The sequence below is a fragment of the Microtus oregoni genome, unplaced genomic scaffold (genome assembly GCF_018167655.1).
Source record: "Microtus oregoni isolate MIOR12 unplaced genomic scaffold, Mior012 000027F_ref0000203, whole genome shotgun sequence".
In the NCBI taxonomy this organism is placed as follows: Eukaryota; Metazoa; Chordata; class Mammalia; order Rodentia; family Cricetidae; genus Microtus; species Microtus oregoni.
Window position 1 is genome coordinate 13,991,394 of NW_024543086.1, and position 25,535 is coordinate 14,016,928.

Consider the following 25,535-nt stretch of genomic DNA (forward strand, 5'->3'; position numbering starts at 1 on the left):
AGCTTTCCCCCAGTGACACTCCTCCTTCAACAAGGTCACACCTCTTAATCCTTCCCAAACAGTTTAATCAACTTGCAACTAAGCACTCAAATATGTAAGCCTATAGGGGCCATTTTCATTCAAGTCACCACAAAGAATTTAATAATTTAGTATGTTACTGATTTGATCATATTAGTGGTAGGTACTGAAAAATGGAGGTAGGGCCTCCTTGGAGGAAGTGGGTCCCTGGGGTGTGCTTTGAAAATGTTCATTTTGTCATCTGTCACTTCCTGTCAGTCCTGTCCTTCTTGGCTGTCACCAGAATCATGAGTCACATGAACACGGACTGAAACCTCTAAGTTGTTTCTGTCAGGTGATTGTCTCAGAGCTAGAAAGTCCGAGGAACATAAACATTGACCATGGCAGCCTGTCCCTAGCCCACTAGTCTGCATCCCTTGCCTGTGATTTCTGTAGACACTATAATCAAACAATAAAGGCATCATTTGTTACCACAATTGTGTTCTCAGTTTCAGGGCTGAGAGTCTGAAACCTATGTGTCAGGGCCCCAGGGAAAGCATTTGCTGGTGGCTGCAGTGCTTGGAGCTCCTTGACTCTCTCTCATAGCTGTGCTATGCCCCCAATTCTGCCCCTGTTTCTGCATGGTCCTCTGCCCTCTCTGTGCCTGTTCTCTGACTCCAAATCTCCTCATAAGGACTGGATTTACAGCCCACTTCAACCCAGGTTGACACCATTTTACCTTGATTACCTCTGCAAAGATGCTATTTCCAAATAGGATGATAGAGCCTACAGTTCTGCCTACAGGACAGGTACCCCTTACCAACACATTCCTCTTATCCTAAATTAAAAAATATAGCTATGGATCCTTCCTTGGGAAGGAAGTCGGATATCTCTTCTCAGGGTGTCCATAATAAATCCATTCCAAGGACCTATTCTCTGAGCCCTTTGACCTTTTCTTAAATAATAGCACTGGATAGACCAAGGAAGTTTTGGTACATATACTGTAGGCTGCCATACCGAGACCAAGCTACAAGGAGAATCTCAGAAAGCCCAAGGCCAGCTCTAGGTGTCTTTGTCGGGACAGTGGATCAGGAATATGTGCCCTTAAGCTAATGAACTCTTCTCCAGGTGTGGTAACCGGCACAGCTTTGAGAGGAAATACCAAAAAAGGCAGTGCTGTTCCCATCTGATCAGAGAGAAGGCAGGGAGATTGGGAGGTTCAAGGCGCCCTGTCTTCATACGCCCAAACATTACGAGCCTAGTCTTAGGAATTACTCTGCCCACCAGACTTTACTCTGGGAGACTGGGTGAGACTTTGATTATCTTGCAACTTTTCCTTTTTTTAAACCAGATTCTGTCTTGATTTCAGCACAGTCTACTCTGCAGTTGCATGAGATGGAGCCTCTTAAACTTCACGGTACCTGTGATAGCAGAATAATGCCCGCCCCCCATGAAAGATGGCCACATCCAAATCCCCAGGGCACCTGAGTAGCCCGGGTCATGTGGTGAGGGCAGATAAGGGTTACAAACAGAACAAGATGAACCAGTGCTTCTTGAAACAGAGCACACACCTCTGGATTACCCAGGGGCTCAGTATCACCACCAAGGCCCTTTCGAAAGGAAAGGGGGATAGCTGGGAAGAGTCAGGGAAGTTACATGAGGGGAAGTGGACTTGTTGCTTCAGCTGGTTTAGAATATAGAGGAACAAGTCCTAAGCTCAGGGGTATAACAGCCCCTTAGAACAGGAAAATACAAGAATCAGGCTCTCCTCCAGAGTCTCACGGATAGAACCCACTTCTGTCAGCACCCTAATTTTAACCCAGTAAGAGCCATAGAAGAATTCTGACCTATAGAATGGAGGAAAAATTGCAATATCTTAGCCCACTAAGTGGTAGACCACTGGTTTTAGCATTGGGAAGCGATCACAGAGCCCTCTGACTTGATATCCTGCCTTCTGTCCCTCTCACCTGCCATTTTCTACTTGAAGGGACTCCAGAATGACCAACAAGCTGCCTGACACCATGCTTTCTGGGATCATCAGTATCTTAACCAGTTAAGCACCTTATCTTAACTAGTTAAGCACCTTATCTTAACCAGTTAAGCACCTTGGCTCCCTTCACACCTCACTGCACACCGCACCTGCCTCTCATTTTGCACATGGAATGTAGGGGTTATGATGTCACTATGCTGACCTCACTAACAGGCAGGAAACTATTGCTCTCAGACTCTGTAGGATGCAACTGCAAAATAGTATTCTGAGAGTGTGTTTTTAAAACCCGCCCCTGCTTGCAATCATGCCCAAACCCCATAGAATCTGGCAACACCGACTGGTTTTCAGTTAGGCTCCATCAGCCTCACCTGTGACTGAAAGACCTGGATAAATCCAGACACCCCCTAGCAGAAAAAAATAGAGCCAAAACTCTAAGCAGGGAGAGAAGAATCAGAAATCCAGGATTAGATGGTTCAGTGACTCTGTTCCAGGAACTAGCTGAAGATAAAATTAGATTGTAATCTTGAGAATAATCATGAGAAACAGGAGTTACCCCTTTGTGATTATCACTGTTTTTTTTAGAATTTTCCATTGACGCCCTCCCTACTCTTTTTGGATTACTGGGTTGTGGTTTCTTCCCTTAAATACCCCTTCTCCCAGCTACTTGGGTTATGAGTCTTGGCCACTGTCAATAAACCTCGTGTGATTGCAGCTAGGACGGTCTCCCATGAGTTGCTGGGGCGGGGGTGGGGGTCGTGTTATCCCGAGACTTGAGTGAGAGTCTCCCCACACCGTGGGTCTTTCATGATATGGTTAGGAAGGTAGACTCCTGGGATCCACTCCAGATTATTTCACATCTGAACAAAAGCGCCAGGTAATTTGAGTAAACATTAAATATATAACCCAAGAATTAAATTGTGATATTTTTAAATTGAGAGCGAGGAATGCATCTCTATGCAGCAAAGAAGGGAAGCAGAGAAACACAGGGACGATTCAGAATCATCATCACTGTGCTGCCCAGAGCCTTCTGACACACTCTAGAGAGACAGCCAACTGCTCAGCAGATGTGTCTGCTCGTCTATTCTTGGCACCCCTGGACAGGGAAGATGGAGAATGCTCCATCCCCTATTTCTCATTGGCCAAAATGAGAATGCCACACACTCCTTCCCAAGTGCCATCCTTCAGTCCCTTCGGCAGCTCTTGGGAAGACAGATCCTAAAACCTATCACACTTCATCCCCTTGTGTGGGAGTCAGCTGAGGTGCAGAGCACACAGCTGGCTGGGGTGACTGTGGAGGATACAGGGGGTAGGGAAATAGCCCTCTCCCACCCAAATGGCTCATTGGCCCTAGGTGGTACACTTCGCAGGTCCAAACAGACCTGCACATCGTCCAGATTAGATCACTCCCACCAGAACGCATTCTACACAGGAAAACCTGTCATACCCAGAGTTCATCAGTCTTTAACCCAAGACCATGCCTGGAACCTTTGCCAAGGCCTAGAAAAATGGTAGACTACCCCCTCCCCCACCCACCCAACCCCACCACCTTCTGTTTGCCTGGCTGCTTGATTCTTCAGAATAAGGGCGAATTCTCTCCAGAGGAACTGGGATCCAGATGGCCACAGCTCCGTCCTAGCTGCAGTGATCAACACCATGACCAGAAGGAACGTGGGGAAGAAAGGATTTATTTCATCCTTCACTGCCAGATCATAGTCTATCATGGAGGGAAGTAAAAGCAGGAACTGGAGCAGGAACCTGGTGGCAGGAACTGAAGTAGAGTCTGCTATTTCCTGGTTTGCTCCTCATGGCTCACTCAGCTTGCTTTTTTTCCCCCCAATCCAGGATCACCTGCCCAGTGGTGCAACTACCCGCAGTGGGCTGGGTCCTCCCAGATCAATCATTAATTAAGAAAATACTGCAAGAAGTTGCTTATGGGCCAGTTTGATTGAGGGTGTTCCCCTTTTCCACGTGATTCTGGCTCTTATTGCGTTGACAAGAAACAAACCAGCCGAGCCCCCAAACTGATGATAGCTTAGACAACACCCCTTCTGTCTTTTACCAGCAAAGCCCCAAGAAATGAAAGGACATCAACAGGGGCATAGTGTTTCAGGATCCGTGATACTTGAGGAAATGCAAACAGAAAATTGTAACCTTGGGGTAAGGACTTCACCTTGCTAAGGCCAATTTCCTCTTCTGTGATAGGGGCCAATGCTAGAGGGGTGTTAAACCAGGCAAGGAACTGAGAACATGGGCAATGGTGGCTCCTGGTGCTGAGTCAGCCCCTGCCAATGGGATGATCTCCCTACATTCTTAGCAAGAGGCTATGGCATTCCTAGTGGTGGCCATGGCCAGACCTGGAAGAGGCTCCACGGTGGCCTTCCCTGCTTTTCCACCTACATGCTAAGGAGACACAGTCATCACCCCATGTCTGCAGGAGTTGGCTTCGTGACCACCCATGATGAAGGAGTTTGCTTGAGGATCACCCATGACACCAAAAGACACAGCTGCTCAGGGAGGCCTCCAGTGTAAAATGTCATCGCATTTGCAGATAATAAATGCTCTTGCACGTGTCAAATGATTTCCAGATCCTTTGTAATACCTAATGCGATACAGATTCTACAGAAAGGTTATCCATTTCATTTCGGGATTCATGAGAAAAAGCCTCGTATAATCAGAAGCAACTTTCTTCTGAATATTTTGCTCCATGGGTGACTGACTCCACAGATGAAGAATTTCAGATGTGAAGGGATGGCTAGCATGGCTGCCTGGTAAGGAACCAAAATCCTCAGTGTGCATGCGACTGTTGGCAGCTTTGTTATTGATACGCCACATCACAGACACACACAGCCCTCACCCCTAACCTCTCCACAGGTGGCTTCAGTTTAGGCCTTTTCTAGAGACCACTGAGAAGGATGCACTGCATCTCAGGCACTGGGAAAACAGGAAGAACGGGTCCTCGTAAGAGGTACCAGGCTCATGCCTCCAGGCTCAACTGCTCCAATACGTCCAGGTACAGAGGGATCTGCGCAAGATGCCAGGGATGCAGAAGTAACCAGGGAAACCTCTTGAAGCAAAGGTGAAGACCTAATGGCCTTTAGGAACAGGATGCAGATCACCATTGGTCCAGCTGTACTGTCCAGGAGACAATGCGTCCTTCTGGGAAGAACTAAAACATTCCTTTGGCCATTGCAGAGTGGAGGGTTCCAAGGCCACAGGCCCAGCATAACCTTATTTCCCCTTTCCCAGAGGAAAACCAATTGTGCAAGTAGCCCACGATAAACTTCCCGCCCTAGGATCTGTAATCATTCTGAAATTTAGGCTGGAGAATTGGAGAACTCAGCACCTGACACCCCACAGATATGGGCTCGTGGCACTTGGTATTCAGGGTACAGTTGTGAGATCTTTGTCACTGTGCAAGCCTCATGAGTGTACTTGCCACAAACCAAGATGGTCTGGGCCAGTCACTCCAGTTGGGCTCTTGTTAAGAGTGGAGGGACAGTGGAGGGACATGAAGAAGGCAAGACCCAGGACGCTGTCACTACCGATGTCACCGTGCATACTGTTTGACAGTCCATTTTGTATAAGAAGGAATGCACTGTGTAATCGCGGATACAGGTGCAACACAGTAAGGAAATAAACAGTAACATGGTCGTTTATCATGCAATATTGTGTGCTGTGTGTGGTGTGGCTAATATAGGCTCAGATGACAAGCAGCACTCCGTGTTTATACTAACAGCACAAACACAAAAGGGATGTGTTTCTACAGCATCATCACAGCTGTAAGACATCGGCCGGCAGTAGGAATTCTCAGCTCCATTGCAGCCAATGCAGTCACCACTGTATGTGAGACAGGCAATCACGCTGTTGGTCAGAAAACATTACACGACACATAACTGTATTCTGTACATGCAGAACCTCGGTTTTCTCTATGAGTACGCCATTGGCTCATGGGAGTGATAGTTTGAGAAGGTGAATATTTGGGGCAGGGATGTGAGACCCAAGTTGAGTGTGCTGGAGAGGAAAGTGCCAATTCCAATCTAGCGGTTCCTTCCCCAGGGGTTCTCTTTAGAGGTGACTTTAGAAGGAAGAGAATGGATTCGGTGAAGAGCAGAGGGACAGAAGGAGGAGGAGGAGGAGGAGGCAGTAAAACTGGAGTAGGTAGTTTAAACTAGACTCCTCCTGCCCCCAGGAGAGAGTAGAAAAAAAAAAGTTGAAACCCACCAAACTCACAGAGCACGCAGTATTGTGACTTACGTGGTGATTTATAAAGTATGAATTCATCTCTTTAGAGTCTGTAATTAGTAACCCTTATAGTCAGGGTTTAGAGCCCAAACTCTTGCAACAAGAAGCATGATTGACCCTATTGCTTTCTCTTAATAACTCCAGTGAAAAGATTTTTGTGACCGGAGTTATTTTATGACCACTTATGAAGTTGGCTGAGTTCAGACCCAGAATGGTGTAAGACCTAAAGAACCTGTCCTTCCTACTCATGACAAATGAAGCCGACTGCTGGTGGTCCAGTTCCAGAAGAATCACAGAGCCTTATCCTTAAAGTTAGTTGACCAGGCTTTAAAAATAGGGCAGCCATTTAAGAACATTCTAAATAGTATAAGCAGCACAAACACCCTTCAAGAGGGGTCAGTCTCAACAACCCCATGTCCTGCAGAGACAGCCTAACATGTGCCGAATCACGGACAGAATGGCTGCTGTCCATGTGTTGTCTCATGGGCTGTATTACTTCAGTCTTTGCAACAGATCCTGGAGATGAGAAAGCAGAACTCCTAAAGCTAAACAGCACTGAGACTCTCAGAAAACACAGTTACAGGAATAGAATTCAGATCCATGCAGCTCAAAACAGCCAGACTACCTCCTAAAGACTCAACTTCATTCCAACCAAGTACTTACTCTGCCGGGGCTGAGAGACAAGGGATTTTTCTTAAGAGTCATGCCTCCTTTATAAAATATTCCTGACCTGTCCTGGGAGCACCACACTTGACGCTTTCACGTATGTCTCCTGCCCTTTCTTGCCAAACCATTGGTCTGGCCTGGAACTTGTATTCAAGCACCTCTCTCTGTCCTGCTTTTAAGGAAAAGACCGCCCGCCAGAGGGCGGTATTGACTTATGTTTCTTCTTCCTAAGCACAGAAGCCGCCAAAAGTATGAACAGCACCCTCAGCTTGCGGAACACCCCAGCTAGAAGACTTCTACCAACCTCTCCCTGGGGCACAGACACCATCCCTGTGTCAACTCCCCAAATATCTCAAAACATGCTCTTGTGACTGTTGCTGTCTAGGCAGAGTAAGAGAACCAGGTAGGAGCTGGTTATGCTTATGGGAAGCCATTTGTAGAGAGTAGGGAAGCAACACCGAGCCTCTCACCTCATCTTGCAGATGAGGAAACTATAGTGCAAGAGTTTTAAACTAGTCCCTACCCTGATTCCCCATCACAACCCATTTCTACATCAAGAACCTCCTCAAAATCTGGGAAGTGATTGCTGTTTCGTGTGTAGAAAGGAGAACAAACCCATGGAGCAAACCCCCATCAAGGGCAAAGGCACAGGACAGGTAAAGTCCATGAACCCCTGCTAATATAATCACAGCTGGTAGGACCTCAGCGTCTCCCACTCCCTGGAGTCCCTGCATCCCAGATGGGAACTGGGTTTTACAATGTCTGCAAGCCCACTGTGTAGTCCTTGAAGCAACACTCAGAGGTAGTTGGATTTTTTTTTTCCTTTACCAACATAGAAATTGAGACCCAGAACCATCAGTCTGCTATCTGAGGTATCACAGTGAAACTCCAAGTCTAGCACCAGGGCCTGGTTTCTCCTCTCCCTGGGTGTGTGGCAGTTGATCTGCTTCAGCCCAGTGCACGGCCGGCAGCCAAGTTCTTTCTCACCTGTTTCCTCCGTGGTTATCCACCTGCCCTGAGCCTTTTGTCCCCAGCTCCGAGCAAGAAAACCAAATATTCATTCCACAATGTGGTCTGCAGAGCTAAGCGAACCATTGTGTGTAAAAATTCATAGTAGAGGGTCCCGTCCTCTTGGTAGCTGAATTGACATTAAGTCTCTAAAGATGCAAGATGACCATCTACCTCTCAAAGTCAAGGCCAGCTGTGCCTGCAGCTGGTCAGCTAGTCTAGTCTGGTGTCTGTGAGTTGGCCATCTCTGCAGAGCATGAGGTACCCCAGGCCTCTGGACCAGTCAAGACAACCGTGGAATGCCGGGAACATACACCAGACCCTTCCTCTCTCCCTCCAGGGGCATTGCTCCCAAATGGCCAAAGCAAACAGAGGAAGACACAATGCTGGGCCCTCTGCCCAGAGCCACCTCCTTTGTCATTGCCTGGCCTCCAGAACTGGCCACTGTCATTCATTCTCACTGTCTGCCCTTTTGACTGCGTCCAGGCTCTGTGCTTTCCGTGAATCCCATAATCTTTTCCTTCACTTGCCTTGAGGAGGATACCATTTGTGTCTCCACGTTACACATAAACAAAGTGAGGCCTTGTAAGATTAGGAAACTTGGCCCAGATCACACAACTACCAAATGGCAAAGCCGGGACCAATCCCAAGGACTGTGTTTGTAACGCTCTATTGTCTTGTCGCTTGTACGGCACGTGGGGCTCAGAACACGTGGGTGTTCTCACTCAAGAAGGTGTCTTTCTGTAGCGTATCAAATTAACTGCCTCTGTAGCCTTCCCTGGGACAGCTTAGTACTCCTCCTCCATCTTTATGTGTTTGTCTGCTTGTCTGTTCATACAATTAACCAGGACACGTTTCCTCAGATTTGAATTTCTCTTCTGGGAATTCTCGAAAGGTCTAAAAACAACTTCATCCACAAATGAGATGTTTGGGTCTTTCCCCAGAAGTCCCAGGCTTGGCCAGGCAGCTGCTGCTGTTTATCCCTTCTCAGTGCCTGGGCCAGGGTTTATGAAAATCTGAAATGGATTCCCCTGGTCTAAGGGCTCACCCTATGATGATGCACAGGGACTGTTTCCACCCTCTGCCCTCTGGGGACCAGACAGGGCCTCCTACAACAAGCCAGGTTTTTGAGGGGGCGTGGGGGAGAAACTGATCCATATGTAACTCAGGGGACTCAATTGTGCATGTCTCTAAAAATGTCTCCTAGCCAGGAGACTCCTCACAGGAACCCCATTATCTGCCAGTATCAGAGTCTGGCTGTGTGATCTGTGACACTGAACATGACCCCTGTCCGTTCCTTTCACTGAAATGCTTGTCCCTCTTCCCCTGGCCTCTGGCTGGCAAAACCACCAATTATCACACAAGGTGTAAGCTCCTGGAGGGTCCGATTGTGTACATCAAGTCCAGAGTGACCACCGTATAACGTCCATCACTGCCTCTCTGTGCCAAGCAAAATGATATACTTCACAACTATGTTGTGAGTTAAGGACTTGCCTTTTCCCACTTTCACCTGAGAAAATTGAGAATGGGAAGAGCTAAGTCACCTTTAAGGACCAGCCCGAGGAAAGCTAGGATTGGCAAGTGGGTCCACCAGAGCTCAGAACCTGTGTTTGCTGTGACCCTAAAACTGCTTCTTAATGGGTTCATGCCTGTGCGTGTTCCGGCATGTGTGCATGTGTGTATGCGTGTGTGCATGTGTGTTTGCGCATGCACACGGGTGACCATAGAGACCTGAGAGGGCACTGGATTCTGCAGAGCTGGAGTTACAGGTGGTCACAAGTTGCCCAGTGTGGGTGCTGGGAATTGAACTTGGGTTCTCTGAAGATCAAACACTCTGCCCTGATGAGCCATGCCTCCAGACCTCTTCTTTCTGATCTTTGACATTTCTCCCCAAAACAAAGCAATGGCATGCTTGCTTCTCAAACCACTTAAATTAGAAACTACACAAAACAAAACTCTCCATCCATAAAATTAATCTTTACATTCGTTTACCTTGTATTTGTGTGTGTGTGTGTGTGTGTGTGTGTGTGTGTGTGTGTATATATATATATATACATATATATGAAAATAGGTTTGGTTTCATTTTTACAAAACATGGTATTGAAGTCCGTTTCTCCAAGTTTCATTTAAATCCAGCCATATTTCCACCCCGACTAATATATAATTGTTCTTCTACAATCTACTTTTCATAACTGCATAAGGCCCAGGCGCTCGTAAACGAACCAAGCCCTCATTGCTGGCCACATGGTAGCAATGATTCGTTATGGTGATGTAATAAGCAAAGCCACGGTGGAGATTCAACACATCTCCGCTCTGTCTAGTACTGGAAAATGAACCCTGAAAAGTAGAGCTGCAAGATTAATTGTACAGCTTTTCACCCATAGTGCTGCATGCCCTTGGGGTGCATTTTGAAAATTCAGGGCTCCACCATCGGCTAGCTAAGGCTTCCTAGTTGAGAGACTAAACAAAACTGTGCTCGCTACTGTTTTAGTGTGCTGAAAAACCATGCCAAATTTACTTGTTTTGAACTTGGGGAGCTTTTAGAGTCTGAAGTTTAGACCCGGTTAGGGAAGCCCTTTCCCTGACTGTCCATGAAGGGCAGAAGCGGCTCCTTGGAATCTAGGGAAACCACTCCCACACAGTTCTCTCCTCACCAGGCACCCAGACATTGCACACGGAAGCAGCTCCGTGGTACTTACATTCAGCGTACGACCTGGTACAGCTGTCCAGGAGATCAGAATGAAGAGAAGGCCTAGGCAAGCAACCTCTCTTGGTGATGCCCGCAGCCTTGAAGAAACATGGCGTCTGCAGGAAGAGACGAGTAAGGAGAAGGAAGTGGCGCTGAAAGGCAGCGGGCAGTATTAGAGACAGCTTGCATCAATTTTCCTCCAGCTGACCCATCAGAGAGATGGTTCAGCTGTTTCCAGAACCTCATCAGGAAAGCACCGCCTGCCCCAGAGGAGCCCTCCAGCCACCGCCCCCCTCCCCCCAGCTCAGAGCCTGGTGTGTATGGACAACTTCAAAGCCTGGAGAGGGGGGCTCAGCAACTGCTTCCAACTGGGATCTACAATAGAACCCCAAGGGGAGACCTGCCCTGGCTGAGAAGCTAAGGGAAGGCTGGCCTGGCTGTAAGCATTGTTTCAGAAGCTGGAAGCCTGGGGAAAAGCATGGGCACCTGGGGGCCCTGGTGTTGCCCCAGCTCCCTCCATGCCAGAGGTCTCTGTACAACAACTTCCCCCAACATTAGAGCAACTGAAGATCTGGGGATACTGCTGTGCCTTAGAGCTAGAAATAAACTTGTATCGTGTCTCCCTAAAATCCAATTCCCGTCCTCTCTCTTCTGATGATGTCTTTAAGGAGCTTGCTCATCTTGGTGGCTGCCCAGGCCATGTCCACTGTAGCCTTCCCACTGCCTTCTGTGTGTGTGTGTGTGTGTGTGTGTGTGTGTGTGTGTGTGTGTGTGTGTTAGGAGCAGGAGGGGGCCGCATACGTCCTCTTCAGAAGCCAAGCTCCCCTCTGACTCTCTAGGCACTGGGGACCTCTTGGCAATTCCAGAAAATGCATCTTCCCTTCCAAAGCCCAAAGCATGAGCTGCTGATAATAGGAATGGGGGCGGGCATTGGTTAGAGAATGGGGGACAGAGGTGAAAGGGGAAATGAGGGTGGAGAGCAAGAAACAGGAGGGAATGGGAGACAGAGGCAGCAAAAGAACCAGATGTAGAGAAAGGGAAACAAAGTACGAAAAACAAGGAAACTGAATAAGCTGTAGAGACGACAGACAGGAGGGAGAAAGAGATGGAAAGTGAGGAGGGAGGAGAACTGAAAGGGAAAGAGAAAGGTAAGCTGGGATGCTGGGAAAATAAGCAGGAGAAGGATTGAAGGGAACCCTTGTCATTTGGGGTATCAGCTATAAGGAGTCTCCGGTAGGGTATCATTAGTGGAGACCAAGGCCACAGCCAGCAGGGAAAAGAGAGAGGGAGGCGGGTCCTGGCCTCTGCTGGCAGGTGGCCGCCCCTGGGTGGGGCCACCCAGCCAAGCCCTCGGGGTATAAGTCACAGGAGGCCAGGGCCAGCTGAACACCTGTCAGGGACAGCTCCAGAGAGCACAGGTGCAGCAGGTGGCTACCCGAACCCAGCCCCAGCATGAGTTCCTTCGACCTCCCGGCACCCTCGCCACCGCGATGCAGCCCCCAGTTCCCCAGCATCGGCCAGGAGCCCCCCGAGATGAATCTATACTATGAGAACTTCTTCCACACCCAGGGCATGCCCAGCCCTCAGCGCCCCCCCTCCTTCGAGGGTGGTGGAGAGTACGGGGCCACCCCTAATCCCTACCTCTGGCTCAATGGGCCAGCCATGACCCCACCACCCTACTTGCCTGGCACCAATGCCAGCCCCTTCCTGCCCCAGGCCTATGGCATGCAAAGGCAGCTACTGTCCAGCGACCTGGGCTGGCTACCTATCCCGTCTCAGGAGGAGCTCATGAAGCTGGTGCGCCCACCATATTCCTACTCAGCCCTCATTGCCATGGCCATCCATGGTGCGCCTGACCAGCGCCTCACGCTGAGCCAGATCTACCAGTACGTGGCCGACAACTTCCCCTTTTACAACAAGAGCAAGGCTGGCTGGCAGAACTCCATCCGACACAACCTGTCTCTCAACGACTGCTTCAAGAAGGTGCCCCGCGACGAGGACGACCCAGGTAAGACAGCAGTGCCTAAGGAGTAGGCGACCAGCCCTTGGAAGGCTGCAGCCATCCCTCAGGACTTAGTTCATTTCTTCTCCGAACTGTATTCTAGAAAGTTCTAACTACTGCCGCCACTCTATCCACAAAACTGGGAGCTGCTAGGAGACAGGGCTAAGAGGAACCCTGCAGGGGAAGGGGAGAATGTGGATTCTGGAAGCAGATGCAGGCTTCGGTGTCTCAGGGAAGTTGCATTTGCTGAACCTCGGTTTCCTTATTTGAATTCAAAGTTGTTTCTGCACAGTCTTTATTGTGGGGGGAAACTCAATATGCTGCAGTCATTATTATTCACATGAGCTCCAGTGGCCAGCACGGAAGTCCTTGGTAGGACTAGAACGAAGCAAGCCCAAGTGTGTCACAGCCACACCTGTGGCAGAGAGGACCTGGCCTTGGTTGGGCACCATTGATGGCCTCGTGGCATGCCTCTCTGCATGTCCTCCCCTCCACACAGAACTTCCTTTAATCCTAGCAGCACCCTGCAGGGGGCCTCTCAGTGAACCCATTGCTCAGATGAGGAAAACAACACTCAGGAGTGACGCTGCCTTCCCAAAGTGACAGATTGGAAAGGTAGAGATGGCACTTGACTTAAACCCAGTTTCCCCGCTGAGATTGGAATACTCCTTTGAAATGATGAGCCACAGACTTTACAGAGAGAAATGTAAAATATTCCTCAATCCAGGTTCCAGAATGGAAGCCTAGTTTGGTTCTCATACAGGAAGCCTAGGCTTGGAGCCCTACCTCTGCCCCTCTTTGAAGTCAGTCTTTGTCAGATCTGTTTGTCCCTCAGAAGAGAGCCTGTTCCATGCAAGGTGTTCCCCGCATTCCAGCTCAGAGTAGCAGGGAAGAGCCGGGGTTTCTCTTCTGGTGGCACCTCAGCTGTATGTCTCTTGGACACATGTAGTGTCTGTCATTTCCTACAGTGAGTCTAGGGAGATGGGAACTTTCCAGGCAAGAAAACTGAGATTTGGCCAAAGTCCTTTGTCACCGAGAAGCAGAGCCAGGGCTCAAGTCCATCTTAAGGGAAAAATCCAGAAGTCTAAAACTGTTTCTGGGCTTTTCCTGAATCTTAGTAAGAAATAGAGGCCCTAACCGGTACCACGCCCCTCTCTGGATCCCTGTACCCCGACACTTTACCCTTAAAGGGATCAACCTTGTAAACTCCTTCAGGCCCTACACTGCTTTTCTGTACACTCCCCAGAGCCTCTTGTGTGGGGAGTGGGGGGCATTTAGAGAGAGAAGGGTGTGCAGAAGAATACTTAGATAAAGGTAGGCGTGTGGGGTGTGATAGAGAGAGGTGATGGTAGGGTGAGCAAATGTTTGTGGAATTTCTCTACTTCTGCCTGGCTTTGTTCTTCTTTGCATTGTTGCCCTTGATTTTAGCTTAGGACATTGCAGACCAATAGAATGAGGCTTGTGTCCATCTCTCTGTTTTCTTAATGTCTCCCACTTTTGTCTCAGGCAAAGGGAACTACTGGACTCTGGATCCCAACTGTGAGAAGATGTTTGACAATGGAAACTTCCGCAGGAAGAGGAAGAGAAAATCAGATGCTTCCTCTAGCGCCGGCTCCTTGGTTTCAGAGAAAACAGAGAGCAGCCTCCTGGCAGGCAGTCCCAAGTCCACAGAGCCCCAGGACGTCTTAGACACGGCCTCGCCAGACACCACCAGCTCCCCAGAGAAGCGGTCCTCCCCTGCCCCGTCAGGCACCCCATGTCTCAACAACTTCCTCTCCACAATGACAGCCTATGTGAGTGGGACAAACCCCATGGGCCGCTCTGTGGCCACACCAGGACTGAACCCGGAGCCTGCTGACAAGATGGGGCAGAACTCACTGGGTTTCAACTCATACACCCCCCTCACCAACCTCAGTAGCCATGGGAGTGGGGGTGAATGGGCCAACCCGGTACCCACCAATGCTCTAGGCTATGGAGGCTCTGTCCTCAACCAGTTCAGCCCACATTTCTACAATAGCATTAACACTAACAGTGTGCTCTTCCCCAGGGAAGGCACCGAAGTCTAGGGACAGAACAGCTTCTGGCCCACAGAGCTGTCAAGGGGACAGTAATGGAGGTCCTCCAGACCAGACCCTCCACTAACCCCGACATCTGGGACACCTGAACTCCGCAGACAGCACAGGAAACTAGAAAGAGTCTGTATTCTTTCTAGAACACTGCCCAGTGCTTCTGATCATTGCATCTGAATCCACACAGATTTGATAACTACAGTGGGTGTACCAGTGTCAGCTTGCCACAGTGAAGCAGCCATTTGTTGAGCCCTTACTATGTTCTGGACCCTGTCAGGGGCTTTTAAATGACATGGCCCCACTATGTACAGTCATGCTTTGAAGTTCACATGACCCTCTCCACTTGACAGATCTTGACAGTAAGGCTTGAGAATGTTGTCAGCTTTTCCAGGGTCATGAAAATAAGAGAAAAAGATGTCAAAGCAGGGTCTGGGTAGCCTTCAAAGACTGGACCAGAGAAAGCAGTGATGGAGGAACCGGTGGAGAGGATCTGCAAAAGAAACTGGTTATGGCTAGGTATATGGTTATACCTCCCCAGTGCCTTCTGGTTACCCATCAGAATTCTGTGCCAACTTTGGCATGACTCATCCCCACCTGTTCTTCCTCTTCTTGCCCCAGCTTATGCAGGCACTCCTTTAGCTACCACTCAAGAGGGCAAGCCAACAAACAGCAGGATGCCCAGCGAAATGCCCCCCTGGGACAGTACCTCTAGTAGATACAATATGGGGGTCTCAGTTTCCTGGCCCCCCTCAGAACATGAGCAGAGCCAGAGGTCAGTGCGAAGATTGGTATATACCCCTAAACCCCCACCCAGCCCAGCACCTCCGACCCACAAAATCTTGTAAAACCCTGCTTCCTGTGTGTGTATGTCATGGACCAGTGAACAAGATATGGCTCGGACTTTCAGAGAAACAAGGCCAAATAAGCAGAATAAGCATGTCTCTTTTATAGCCATGGAGAGGTGGACACTTGTCTGAGGAAACAATGGCCTTGAAGGAGGCCCTCTTCCCTCGGAGGGCAGGGAGGCTGTGAGGACAGCCTCTGGGACTGTTCTCCCTTGGTTTTGTAAGTTACTTTGTATAACTGTGGTATCTTATCACAGTATAGCCTCAGAAGTGTTGTTTGCTTTTCTTATTTCTCTTGAATTAAAAAGAAGAAATAAAGAAAGCTGTTCAGAAGTGTGTGGCCCTTCCTTGAGAGTTGTCCTGTTTCTCAGTTGAAACCTGAGGCTGAAGATGCTTGGGGCAGGAAACAGAGAAGAATGGGTATCAAGACTTTCCCGTGGCTACATTGCCTTGAAGCTAGTCAGAAGCCCCCAGGGTAAAGACAACAGGGTTACAGGGATGGGATAGATCACATACAACCTGGATATGGACATAGCCCAGCTTCACAGCTCATGTAAACCTCATGATTGTGCTGTGAGCATGCACAGTCATGTGAAGGGCACAGCTCGTACAGTCAGGTGAAAACGCAGGGCCAAGGGGGTGGAGCCTGAAGTACACATGGGCATCCTGCCCAGGTCCCTCTGGTGTCTGCACTCATCACTCATAAGCCGTGGCCTCTGCTAGTACAGCAGGCCTGTTTTCCCTGGTGACATCCTATAGTCCATGGCACTGAACATGGTAACATGTGTGCATTGAAGCTGGAGGTTTTCTACTTGAGGGTTTCTTCCCTGATTGAGAAGAGAAAGGGCTCAAGTCAGGGGTAGCTGGGTGAATTCTTTTTCTCTAAAGTGGCAAAAGGGAGCTGTTGAGCCACAGTAATGCTATGATGATCAGTACATCCACCCTGGGTTTTCTGGATGCTGGGCTCTGTTTTTGGACTTGACCTTCTTTTTGTGTTTTATCTATAAAACCATCTAATGCTGCAGTCCCTTGATTTCCATGTTATTGGTGAGAACACCAAATCCCTGAGAAATTCTGCAGTCCTGGGAGCCACATATCCAGGATTCAAAGGCTATATGGAAGACACTGAGAGAGGTCTTTTCAATCGCTGTTAACAGAGAGCACAGTACTTGGTGCAAGAACACACAGTCGTGAAAGCCAGAAGCAGTGGCAGGCACATTCTTCTACAGTGAGACTCGCTGCTCATGTGTGGCAGTGGCTGAGGAGAGGGGAAGGAACACCATGTCTGACCTACAAAGTCAGAATAAGCTGTCCCTTGCTGCCTGCTGCTGGAAGGACCAGGGACTCTGCCTCTGGGGCAATGGAAATGGAGGCAGAGTTAAAATATAGATCCCTGAAACCAAACCAGGATTATTTTTGGTCACACTACAATGCCACTATCCCCAGATTTGCCCAGATCCCAGAGACCCACCCTCACCATTGCTATCTCACTGCCTGCTCCCATCCTCAACGTCTTCCGCATACAGAGATGCAATGAGTTAGGGGACTGGGCAAGGACAGAGATGGGAAGGGGCCCAAAGAAAGCCAAACCACCCCAGAGGGGAGCCAGAAACTTCAAACCAAACTCCATAACTTGATCCTCTAGTTTTCTTTGACTCAAAATTGAACAGGGGCAGCACCAGAGAAGTCTGGGATTCCAATACTGTAGAGACCCTGACAGCTCTCGCCCGAGTCTGTGCAGGGGAATCTCTGAGTAGCATCTGGGGGTTCACAGGAAAAGGAGGCCCATGGCTGGGCGCAGGAGAAGGAGGGAAGCCAGTAAAAAGATCTTCGCTGTTCAACCTTAATAGATGCTGCAAGTTGGAGAGAGGGAAGCTGGCAAGAAGGAATAAGGAATGAAGACAAGAATTAATTGGCCTAGCAAGGTTCTAAATATACTTAATTCATCAGGCGTCCATGCTGTGGCTCTGAAAGCATACTCCAGCATCAATAAGAATCTAAGAGGAAGGCTGCCCATAGTGGAGGGACCAAGAAGGCCGCATAGAGAGGTGAGACACACCAGGGATTTATACAGTCACCTTCACTCCACCTATCCTCAGTTAGAAGGCCCACATTTCCAATATGGAGATTGTGGTGGGGGGGGGAACACCTCAAAGCAGACTACATAGTATAGATTACATAACATGTTATATACATATACAACAATCTTGCTTCTTTTGATGGGTAAATTTTCAAGGAGGTAAAAGTCAGAAAATGCTAACCACAACTGTCCCAGGCACTTTCTGGTGGGTGGTGAAATATAAGGTAGATCTTTCCCTGGGTCATACAGCATATCTTCATGTTTAGTGACTAGACTGTCTGCCCAGGTCACTCTTTTTAGAAACCTCCTCCAGTGAAAGGAGCCCAAGGGACTTGCTATGTTGATGCATGGCCCCTCGAGTAGCACCTGACCAGGCCCATTTCCACTGATGGGGGAGGAATGGGTTTCCTTAGCTCAGGCATGGCCTTTGTGAAGACACAATGGGGTTACATTATAATGAAAGGGAATTGATGTAAGGCCAGCAGCTTATATAAAACATGTCCCCACCAAAATCTTGTTTGTTGCAAGGTCAAAGCCAAACAAATGGGAGTTTGGTGTGGGCTTCAGCTAGGTAAAGCTGGCATTGGTATCCCTGGCAGATGAGACAGATCTGTATGCAGGACTGGAGAAACCATGATGGGGCATATGGAGAGAAAAACTGGTCAATAGAAGAATCACGTGGGAGTCATAGCTGTATGGGAATATGCTGGCATGTGTTGAAGTCGTAGCTGCATGGGAACACGCTGGCATGTGGCTAGTACTTCCAGTCGCATTATCCCTGAGCAGCTGCTGCTGTTACTGTCTCCATTCAGCCCCGAACACACAGTGGCACAAAAACGTTTTGAAAATCCATCAGGATATCAAACAGCGTTCTGTATAATCGAGACCTAGGGCTTGTATGCCCCCTTGGAAATAGGCATTGGGACCTGGTGATGGGCGATCTAGAAAGAAATTTCTAAGCTAAGGGAACATGGTGACACAGTATCTGGGTCAGGAGGGTCGTGTTGGCCTGAATACTACTGGAGGTCCCAGCTTTGTCCTCGTGAAGGGCTTAGCTCAGACTCTTACCCTGATCAGACTTTGTCCCCCTCTCTTGCTTCATCTTCCTCCCTGGAGGAGGGAGCCTCGAGTGGTACCTGCCATAAAAGAGAAGTAAGTGTTGAGGATGCATTCTCTTTCCAGCCCAGGTAGAGGCTGTATAGTAGAGGTACCAACAACTACCATTCCCTGTGAACTGAGTGCTTCTTCCAGACCAAACAGGGCCACTGTGGAGCCCAAGATCATTATTTCATTTGGTTCAGAGGCAAACTAGCACTCAGAGAAGTGAGGTGAACTTTCCAAGTTCACACAGCTACTAAGCATGGCAGGCAGAAGAACTCAAAGAGAGATGAGGCCAGCTCTAAGGTCCATGGTCTTTACCTAAGTACGAGGGGAGCCCCTGGGACAGGGAACTGGGAGAAAAGTCTACTTACAGGGAACAGAGATGCCTCCTTCCCCTCTCCTCCCGATTCTGTAGACTGTTTCTTCCCCATGTGCTCTGAAACAACCATATGAAGAACCATGTCCTAAGCAAGTTGCTGTTCCAACTCAGACCACCACCATTTCTACATCCTCTTGATCAACAACAGCATCCCTGCCTCCACCCTGTCCTTTCCAGGTGTAGCGCTACCCTCTTAAGGGGCTGCGGTGACCTTTGCACTCCTCAGGTCCTGTGATGGTTAATTTTGATGGTCAACTTGGATTATTAAATGCTAGTGGGGTTAGTAAGGCACACCTCTGCATGTGCCTGTGAGGGACAATCTAGAGACAATTGGGTCCCGAGGGCACTGACTTCTTGAATTCATTGATCCTTTGATGGATTCCTAATCTGATGGCATTTATCGGGAGATGGTAAGGAGCAGGAAGCAGAGAAAGTAGGTGACTAGTGGCATGTCTCTGAGAACATATTTTGCCCTGGCTCTTTCCTATCCATGCCCTTTTTCTCGGCCTCCTGCCTGCAATGATGTGAGCTGCTCCTCGCTAAGCCCTCACCCCAGCCATCATTGACTGACACTCGGAAACCGTGAGCCAAGCTAAATCCTCCCTCCCTCATGCTTCTGTCAGACAATTGGTCACAGTGCTGAGAAAAGTCACTAGCCGGCTGAGTGATGGTGGTGTACACCGATAATCCTAGCATTTGGGCAGCAGAGGTAGGTGGATCTCTGTGAGTTCAAGGCCAACCTGGTCTCTACAAAGTGAGTTTCAGGACAGCCAAGGCTACACAGAGAACCGCATCTCACAAAGAAAGGAAGGGAGGAAAGAAGGAAGGGAGAGACGGAGGGAGGGAGGGAGGGAGGGAGGGAGGAAGGAAGGAAGGGGAAAGAAAGGAAAAGAAAACAAAAAAGAAAAAGTCACTAGCACAGAGGCTTTGGTGGCTCCATCTCCTTTAGGTCCTTGCTCATTTGCTTAGATGCCACAGCTCCAGCTCCATCACTGCCCCGAGATTCAGAAGCAACCACAGGCAAAGCCCTCTGCCTGTCTTGGAGGATCAATATAATCAGTCCTCTACTTGAAAAGGTAATTTCAAATACTTGCCTGAGAATGCTGTATTTCAAGTGTAAATCTGAAATATTTAAAATGGTATAGCTGGGGAATAAATGCCCAGATGTGCAAATGCAGGTTAGAGGTTATGTCAATGGAGTTGGGAGAAACCAGCTTTCCTCCAAGATCCCAACAAGTGTTGGGAGCCAGGACAGCGATGAGCCTTGTGTGTGTGTGTGTGTGTGTGTGTGTGTGTGTGTGTGTGAGAGAGAGAGAGAGAGAGAGAGAGAGAGAGAGGTATAGAGCTGGAAGAGGTTCTGAGGAACTCGGGGACACTGTTAAGAATCTCTTGTTCTGAGAATTGCCACGGGTAGACTCAACATGGGGAAACTATTGAGAGTTGAAGTTCCATTTGTGATTGCTACATGTTTACTTGTGTACATTGAACTCAGTGGTGTGAGGGTGGATGTCTCCCTGGTTCTCTGCATAGGAAAAGGAAGGCTGGTCTCAGGGTTCCCACAGGCTGTACCTAAAGGCAGAGCTGGAAAGACAGTCACAGTAACCCATTAAATATGCTATCTTCTGTACAGGTAGCATTCAGCACAGTGCTAATTGAAAAACACAAGGAGATTAGTGGGAGTTTACTTTCTGAATCTGAGAATGATTCTTGTTTGTAGAAATTCATTCTCCTGTTTTAATTTAATTTTTAAAAAATGAATATATTTAACATAGAATACTTCCCATAAACTCAGAAATCAACAGTTGTGATCAAGCTTGAGTTTGCTCTAATTTATGAGGCATAAACATGGTTCTGCCCACAAACTTCCTCCTCAGGGAAAACAAAAACAAAACAAAATAAAACAAAAAAACCTGCTGGGGCCAAGATCCTGCTGTTGCCATGGTCCTTGTCAGGCCTTATTTCTTTCCCCAAGCCCCCCACCCCCTTGCTGCCTGGACCTTCATTTCTCATCTAAGAAGCAACGGTCATGTGTCACATCAATGAATCAGCCAGAGACAGATTGCATATATGACAATGTCAGTGTTCTCCTAAGATTCTTTTCCCTGGTGATTTTGTTGCCATTGTGGTTTGTGTGGACATTCTTGTGACAGGAGTCATCTGAGGGTGCATACCTCCCAACCTGTTCCCGCTGTTATATGGCACACGGCTGTATGTGTGCTGGAAAACCATGCCTATAGCAACCATATGTCCTTACAGCGTTAGAGCCTCACCCAGGTGCTGCCATTTTCTCTCCATTTGTCCAGAGTTTAAAGGCTAAAGACTGATGGAGGAAGGTCATTGGCTAATAAAGGAACTGCCTTGGCCCATTTTGATAGGCCATCCCTTAGGTGGGTGGAGTAGGCAGAACAGGACTCTGGGAGGAAGAGGAAGTGAGGTCAGTCTCGACAGCTCTCCTCTAGGGAGCAGACGCCTCAGAGAGACGCCATGCCCAGCTCCCAGGATGAAGCTCCGACCCAGGATGGACTAGGCTAGAATCTTCCCGGTAAGCGCACCTTGGGGTGCCATACACAGATGATTAGAAATGGGCTAAATTAATATGTGAGAATTAGCCTAGAAGAGAATGGGCCAAGCAGTGATGAAAAGAATACAGTGTCCGTGTAATTATTTTGGGGCATAAGCTAGCTGGGCAGGCGGCTGGGGTGTTGGGGACACAGCCCCGCCGCCCCCCCTTATTACTACATATGGCACCCACGTGGACAACTGCTTCCACATTAAGCCTGAGACAGCTTGGGAAGTAATTCTAGAACAAAATGAAAGCATTGTGCCTGGTTTCTTAGTAGCAGCAATTTCTCGGGTCTACTCTGCTTGCCAGAGGCAAGCAAGCGCTTCATCTAAGAGAGGCTTCCTGACTCAGCTTTAGCTGCAAAGCCTGCAGCTCATTAAGAGGTCCTGCCACGAAACACTTAAACGGTGTTGACGAAAAGCTGAACGCATGCTTTTCGGTTTTCAGCCGTAGCAGGAAAAAAGCTGTGCCATTTAAAAATGCCGGCTTTCTGGGCTGTCCTGCCAGGACAAACTCTGACTCTTTTACGCAGGTGGTTTGTGCGGTTTGCAAGCACAGGCTGCTGGAGCTCGCTTGCTGGCTACAGCCAGTACCTCAGCCATGAGGCTGGAAAGCTAAGGAATGGGCTGGATCCAGCCGGCAAAGCCACGCCTTTAATCCTACTGATATTGCTTGGTAAATTAAAGATTCATGTGGTCAGAAAAAGAGAGATATACAGTAAAGAGAGATTCAAAGACAAAGAAAATTTCTAAATGGTTTGAAGTGTGTTAAAAATATATGCAGACTAAAAGTTAAAGTTCTTAAAGTAAAAAACAAAAAAAGGAAGAGAGTTGCTGTGTGTGGTAGCACACGCCTTTAATCCCAGTGCCTAGAAGGCAGAGGCAAACAGATCTCTGTGAATTCAAGGTGTAGTAGTTTACACCTTTAATCCCAATGCCTGGGAGGCAGAGACAGGCGGATCTCTGAGAGTTCAAAGACAGCCTGGTCTACAGAGTTACTTCAGGTCAAAGATACAGAGAACCTATCTCAAAAAGCAAAAAGTTAAAAGTAAAAATAAACAAAATAGAGGTTAAAATAAAACGAACAAAGATGGAAAATACACAGAGAATCTTGATACTGTATGCTATTATGCTCTCTTTGAATCGTTTGAATGCTGAGGAAGGAGCAACAGCTGCTAAAAAATATTTATTTATAAATACTGCTAAACTAATCCAACATAGATATTATGAATTTGGATCTAAGGATATGATACTTTGGAAAGGAGTTTCTTATTTTGTTTTCACAGAGGATGAGATGCTGTTCATTTCTTCTATTCTGATTTGGTATGATGGACCATGCCCTCCTGAAGGGTTGCAGTGAACATCTTCAGAAAATTGCTTCGCTCAACTGCCAACTGAGATGAAACTAGCACACAGGTTATACCATGAAAGATCTAATTAACGATGCCCCCATTCAGCAGGAAGCAGTTTGGAGACAAATAACTGCGCCCATATTCCCAAAAAATGTTTATAAATGTTCTTTTACATTTAAAGGGGGATATGATATAGGTATGAATAATTTGCATTAGTATAGATTTTGCTTTATTGATAGAGATTTAAGGTCAATTTTCTTATATGTATAAGTGTTTCTGATCTTTATTAAGGTATTGTGATTGTGTAGTTCATTATTAAAATGTAATGTATAATTAGGAAATATAGGTTGTTGATAGATAATCGTAATAGTCAAGTTTGTAGTCATGTTAGTTAATATTTTCTAGATATATAGAGATATATTTTAGATAGACATTCTTCATGTCTTTCAAAGATTACAGAATAGGACATTTAATGTTTTAATAACTGATGACTTTTCATGACAATGAGACACTCTGCTCCTGGCAGCACCAATCTACTTCAAGAGGAAGATGGGCATCGAAGAGGCACCTTATGGAGTTTGATAGCCATTTGGGCAAGAAACTGCTCTTGCCTGGACTATTGCATAAACTGGACACAGAGAACCCGCAGAGAGAGGACTACTGAACTTGCCTAAGGTGAGATGATCTTTCGGGGTTCCTGATTCATGAAAGAGTCTGCGAGACATTCTGCAGGACACAACAGATAGTGACTGAACTGACTTTGAATTTTCCTGCTTTATGGAAATGTCTGCTGGATACTATGGGCCTAAAGGCTGAGGATGGATGCCCCAACAGTACAAAAGAACTTTGGGTGACTGTCCAGGCAGCGAGATGTCTTTGTCATTTCTAGAGTTTGAAGTTTCTTAGTTCTTGTTTACTTAGGTAATATTATATCTTTCTGGAGTCTTTGATGGAGTTAAGAATAGTTAGTTATAGTTTTCCTTAGTTATGATAAAGATTATTGTAACTTTTACTTGATAACTGTTTTGTTATATGTAATTTTGCTATGTTAAAGTTAAAGCTTTTTTTTTGTTTAAACAGAAAAAGGGGAAATGATGGAGGAAGGTCATTGGCTAATAAAGGAACTGCCTTGGCCCATTTTGATAGGCCATCCCTTAGGTGGGTGGAGTAGGCAGAACAGGACTCTGGGAGGAAGAGGAAGTGAGGTCAGTCTCGACAGCTCTCCTCTAGGGAGCAGACGCCTCAGAGAGACGCCATGCCCAGCTCCCAGGATGAAGCTCCGACCCATGATGGACTAGGCTAGAATCTTCCCGGTAAGCGCACCTTGGGGTGCCATACACAGATGATTAGAAATGGGCTAAATTAATATGTGAGAATTAGCCTAGAAGAGAATGGGCCAAGCAGTGATGAAAAGAATACAGTGTCCGTGTAATTATTTCGTGGTATAAGCTAGCTGGGCAGGCGGCTGGGGTGTTGGGGACGCAGCCCCGCTGCCCCCCTTATTACTACAAAGGACTCTAAGGAAAAGAACCTCATCTGATGCTTTTCAGGGAACTCTTCACAGTTCCTGGTTGAAGGGAATGTGCTTGTTCAGTGTTGAACAAAAGACAGGGTATACAAAAGCACAACCATAGTCTGAGAATAGTTATTAATCATGTCTGCCTGTCTCTTTTTCCCAGGAGCTGTTCCAATGTCCTCAACACTCAGCCTTGCAGGCTACTCCAACACTCCTAACCCTCTAGGAGACAGTGGGACGGGTGACAGCTCTCTAGACTAGCTTCCCAAGTCAACCCCTATCACGCCTAGCTCTTTCGTGCAATAGCTGGGTGCTTTCTGTCCAGAAATAATTGGATTTACCTGAGTCTAGATTGCAAGAAAAGGGCTAAATGATAAACACACACACACACACACACACACACACACACACACACACACACAATGAGATTGTGTATGGCCCTGACACCAGAACCTTGCATGCTTGGGTAACTTTATGTTGGAATAGGGTAGACCCAGTTTTTATAGCAAAGACAGAAGGTTAACAGTCACCTTTATAACCTGCCAGCACTGGGAAGGAAAGATCATAAAACAAGCTAAGGAATAAGAATGCAGGCTTAGGATCTAGTCTGAGTTAGGATTCAAACTTAACTGGCTCTTGGACCCGCTGACAACGCTGGGCCAGTGGCTTCTCTTCTCTGAGCCTCCTTGGTCATCTACTAGGTAGAGACAAACAAAGGGGCCAACATCAGCATTTCCAGCAGAATCAAGTAAGAGAGTATAGACCAAAAGACCAGAACTGTTTTTCTAAGAGGAAATCCTCTTAAAGTATCAACTTTCTACAAATCAATGCTCCCTTGTTTGTTTGATTAATGGTTTTTTATTTTAAAATATCTTTGAAGAATTAAGGCATAATTGTCTAAAACCTAGGAAACATAGAAGTTATAGAAATAATGCAGTCTCATCCGGGTGGTGGTGATGCATGCCTTTAATCCCAGCATTCAGGAGGCAGAGGCAGGCAAATCTTTGTAAGTTCGAAACCAGCCTTGTCTACAAGAG

At 47.5% G+C, this 25,535-nt stretch overlaps 1 protein-coding gene across 2 annotated transcripts; it reads left to right on the top strand.

The window, feature by feature from the left end:
• Nucleotides 1-11,998: 11,998 nt before the first annotated feature.
• On the top strand, nucleotides 11,999-14,660 carry Foxi1 (forkhead box I1). Of its 2 annotated transcripts, none has more exons than XM_041676691.1 (2): nucleotides 11,999-12,600; nucleotides 14,101-14,660. In XM_041676691.1, exons 1-2 carry the CDS (start codon nucleotides 12,045-12,047, stop codon nucleotides 14,658-14,660), a joined length of 1,116 nt encoding a protein of 371 aa, XP_041532625.1. In that variant the 5' UTR covers nucleotides 11,999-12,044. The 2 variants fall into 2 exon arrangements, with proteins under 2 accessions (XP_041532625.1, XP_041532626.1); XM_041676692.1 differs by having other exon boundaries at nucleotides 14,383-14,660.
• Nucleotides 14,661-25,535: the final 10,875 nt, after the last annotated feature.

Coding starts and splice junctions, on each gene's coding strand:
- Foxi1 (XM_041676691.1), top strand. CDS start 12,045: ATGAGTTCCTTCGACCTCCCGGCACCCTCGCCACCGCGATGCAGCCCC. Junction 12,601..14,100: donor CCGCGACGAGGACGACCCAG/GTAAGACAGCAG, acceptor CTTTTGTCTCAG/GCAAAGGGAACTACTGGACT.